Source organism: Meleagris gallopavo, chromosome 20 (genome assembly GCF_000146605.3).
Source record: "Meleagris gallopavo isolate NT-WF06-2002-E0010 breed Aviagen turkey brand Nicholas breeding stock chromosome 20, Turkey_5.1, whole genome shotgun sequence".
NCBI lineage: Eukaryota > Metazoa > Chordata > Aves > Galliformes > Phasianidae > Meleagris > Meleagris gallopavo.
In genome coordinates, this window is record NC_015030.2 from 4840084 (window position 1) to 4843992 (window position 3909).

General features: G+C 64.9%; 1 protein-coding gene across 1 annotated transcript in view; it reads right to left on the reverse strand.

Annotated features, from left to right (window-relative positions):
• The window catches only part of USP36 (ubiquitin specific peptidase 36), a 9126-nt gene extending 7225 nt beyond the window's left edge, over positions 1-1901 (reverse strand). The window contains exon 1 of the mRNA XM_019621608.1: positions 1829-1901. Within this exon, the coding sequence (XP_019477153.1) occupies positions 1829-1901 (73 nt within the window). The remainder of the gene's footprint in view (positions 1-1828) is intronic.
• Between the last annotated feature and the right edge of the window lie 2008 nt (positions 1902-3909).

Below are 3909 nucleotides of genomic sequence, written 5' to 3' on the forward strand. Positions count from 1 at the left end.
CTGCACCCCGAGGACCATCCTGCCGGGCCGCGTCCCGCTGCCCACGTCCGCACAGCGCTGCAGAGGTGCTGCCCTTTGGGGTGCCGACAGCTGCCCCCTCCCAGCGCTTCCCGGGTGAGTCAGGGCAGCGCCGGGCCAATGAGCTCCGTGCCGTGCCAGGCGTCATCGCGGCCTTGCCGGGAGCTGGCACCAGCAACGCCCGGTTCCTGTGCAGCCAGAGCCCCGCACCCCCTCCTCAGCCCCCAGGGTCGCTGCCGCCCACCCATCCTTGCAGGCACTGGAGCCGGCCCGGCCCTTCCTTCCTCGGGGGCTGCCAGGATGCATGCGGCTCAGCACGTCCCGAGCTCGGGGTGGTGACGCCGGGGACCCCTCTCCCACCCCAGCCGGGGCCCCTACCCTGCCCTGAAGATCTGGCGCTGCCCAGCCGTACCCCCCCAGTTGTGGGTTCAGGGCCTGCGTGGGCTGTAAGGGCCGCCACCTGCTCTCATCCCCCGCAATGGTGCTGTGCCTGCAGCAGCAGAGCCCTCGGCAAGGCCCTGTCCCGCTGCAGCTGCCTGGAGAGACCACAAGAGCTCTGCCACATTGACTCAGCTAAATCCTGCTCCACGGCATGATGGAAAAACAGCATCCAGAGCGCTGGCTGCAGGGATCTCCCAGGAAAGCCCAGGGAAGAAAGGCCTAAAAAAAGGCTCACATTGGCCTTTCAGCTGAACGCTGTGCTGCGGGGCAACAGCCCTCCTGCTGCACAGCTCCTGCACAAGCAGAGCTGAAGACTGCAGGGACACCCCAGCCCAGGGCATGGGCTGCTGACCTCAGAGCATTGCCTGTGGGCTGTAATGTGGGGCTCCTGCTGCACCCCACTGCTGGGGGGGGTACTGAGGGGCCCCCAAGAAACTTCCTGCCCCCGCCCCAGTGCACCACATCCTGTTTTCACTATGCTGTGTGCACATCCTGGGTTGCGTCAGCCCTGTTCTTCCCCACAGACAGTTGAGGTGCGTCAGGAACATGGCTCAGGGACGGGCGGCTCCAAGATAGAATCCCCCACTCCTGCCTCACAGCTGAGAGCTGGCCGGGATTCTCAGCCCCTTGAAGCAGCCCTGCCTTCACACCTCATCTTCTGCACCCCTACCCCCAGTAGGGAACCTACCCCACTAGTTCCAGGCTCCTGCACCCCCTAAGCACAGAGCCCAGCCCGGTCACAGGGCTGGAGCACCTCAGGGGCACACAATGGAGCCACATCCACTCTCACAGAGCTATGCCTTCCTGCAGCCCCACATGGGTACCAGGAGTGCACCCCACATGCTCCTCACTTACTCTCCATTCCCAGGTCCCAGCTTGGGAGCAGGAGCCTGCAGACAGACAGCAGCAGCTCACAGGCACTGCCAGCCCACAGAGGCAGCTGTGACACAGCAGGCGTTGGGCTGCCCCAGCCAGGTTTTGCCTGGAGAACGTAGGCTGGAGCTGTGCTCACAGCCACGCATGCTCGCTCCTGCTCCGAGTGGGGCAGCAGCGAGGGCATCACCCACGGCAGCGCTGGGACAGGAGGGTGAGGGGCTGCTGGACTTGTCTCTGTGTGCTACGTGTACCCGCTGTGCTCCCACAGGCTCCCCAGCACCCCATTCCAGCAATGTGGTGCAATACCAGCCGCACCCGCAGCCCAGGGCTTGTGGGGGCCCGAGCCTGGCAGCGCATGGGGGAAGGAGGCAGCAAGACGACTGGGACTCTCTGTGCCGCTGTCAGCACGAGCCATATGGAGCCAGAGCTACGGGCACCTCGTCTGCTAGGGGGACAGGGATGCTGCAGCGAGCAGAGGGCACGAAGCACCTACCTGCCGTGGTGGCCACGGAGGGGCAGAGGAAGGCCTGAAAGCTGGAGGCGCAGAGCTCGCTGACCGTCCCCATGCTGCGCAGCGCCGGCTCCCCTGGGGCAGGCAGAGGGCAGGCGGGCACCACGCAGCAGCAGCAGCTCCCTGCAGCCGGGGCTGCCCCGGGTGTCCCCGCTCCTCCTGGAGCAGGATAAGGCGGCTCTGGCAGCGGGAGGCTCCAGCAGCAGGAGCCCACGCGCCGGCCCCAGCCAATCCCGCTCCGTGCCGGCACAGCAGCTGCTGGTGTTCCTGGGCACCGGCCGGCAGCTCAAAGCCACTTGGAGGACGTAGAGTTGGGAAGTTCCCAACAGCACCCCTGGCCTCAGGCTGCCTGCCCCCCGCCAGCCCCGGCACCCAGGCAGCTGATGGCGGGGTATTTTTAGAGCAGTTTTATCCCTCCGTATTAGAGCTTTAAGCATCAAGAGCCGCTGGTTGCGTAGCAACCTTCCCTGCATAAAAGGAAGGTGCATAAAGAGATACAACGGGCTGGAGCAGGCGTGGGGAGAGGGGTGCTGCCACAGCCCCCAGTTGTGGGGCACAGGGGAACACTGCTCCCCAGTACGGCACTGGGAGCGCAGAGCGGGCAGCCTGGAGCTGGAACACCATGGCTGTGCTGGAGACAATTCCCCAGGCCCTGGCAGCTCCTACATCAGGAGCTGGGGCTCTGACTGAGCTATTGGCCCCCGGCAGGGCTGGGGGCAGCATTCGGCCCCACCACACCCGGCCCCATCCTGTCAGCCCCACAGGCGCCGAGCGAGCCCAAACCGGACAGACAGCTCCTTCCCTTCCTCCAAGCAGGAGTGATTCCCCAGCGTGGGGCAAGTCCGTGAGTAACAAACTCCAGAGCCTGTCAGGGCATGAGGCCACGTCCTGCAGACGGCACCTGGGACATCTGGGTACTGACTGCTGCTGGGAGCCTGAGCTCTGCTCACGTGTACCAGGCAGCGCTGTGATGAGCTGAGATGGGAGAACTCCAAGGTGGGCAGGCAGTGCTCAGATGGGGAATGGACACAGGACCTTGAGGGATGCAGTGTTGGGCACAGGCAGGAGTTACCCAGGTGTCGGGAGCAGCTGCGGATGAGTAGGAAGGAGATGGGAACGGTTGCTCCCAGGGTTGCCAAGCACTCATCACCTCCACAACTGAGTTGCACTGCTTCCCCTTCCCCAGGAAGCAAAGCAACTGCTGCATCCTCCTCACTGCAGAGGTGAAAGGTGTGAGGAGCTGCAGGGACACAGGGCCGGGCCAGAGGGAGCCTTTGCAGGAAGGGCAGCCATGAGCACTTGAAATGAGCTGCAACAATCACAGCTGCACCATCTGTGGCTCAGGCCCTGGCCTCTGTCTGCCCAAGAGCTGCCCTGAGAGTGGTGCAAGGCTGCTCTGCTTCTACCCTGCAGCCCCGGCTCTGGGCAGTGGGCACGGTGCTGTGCACCCGGAGCCAAGGGTGGGCTGAAACAACAGCTCAGAGATGCGTGGCCCTGCTTGGGCCTCCATACAATTTCTGTGTGTCAGCAGTGCTGCTCATCACGCTCTGCTCTGTCTACCTTGGCTAATGGCCTTTCTCACAACACTGCACGCTCCGAAGCCCCAATATCCCCACCCCACCACGCTCCCTGAGCTCAGGCTGTCCCCAGTCCCACACTACCTGGGCTCCCGGTGAGCCGGAGCTCACCCAGCCCCATGTCAGAGCTACACACCGAGCTTCACCCTCCCGTGTCCCCCCAGCGCCTGCTGCAGGGCTGAGCCTCCGAAGCACCCCACTGTGCCCATCCTAAGGCACCTGCTGGGAGCTGCCCAGACAGCAGGGCTGGCAACGGGCTGCCCGCTCCCAGCCCACCCCGGCGCTGCCCCAGCTGCGGGCCCCCAGCACAAGCCGCTTTGCAGAGCCCGCATCAACCCCGCTTAGAGAAATCCCTTAATCCTCCAGGGCAGCGCCAGCGGTAATCCCTCGATGCTGAAGGATTACCCCAGGGCCGGGCCCAGCCCGGGACACAGCGCTGGGACAACGGCGGCGCACCGATGGTCCGATTCCGGACGGCACCGCGGG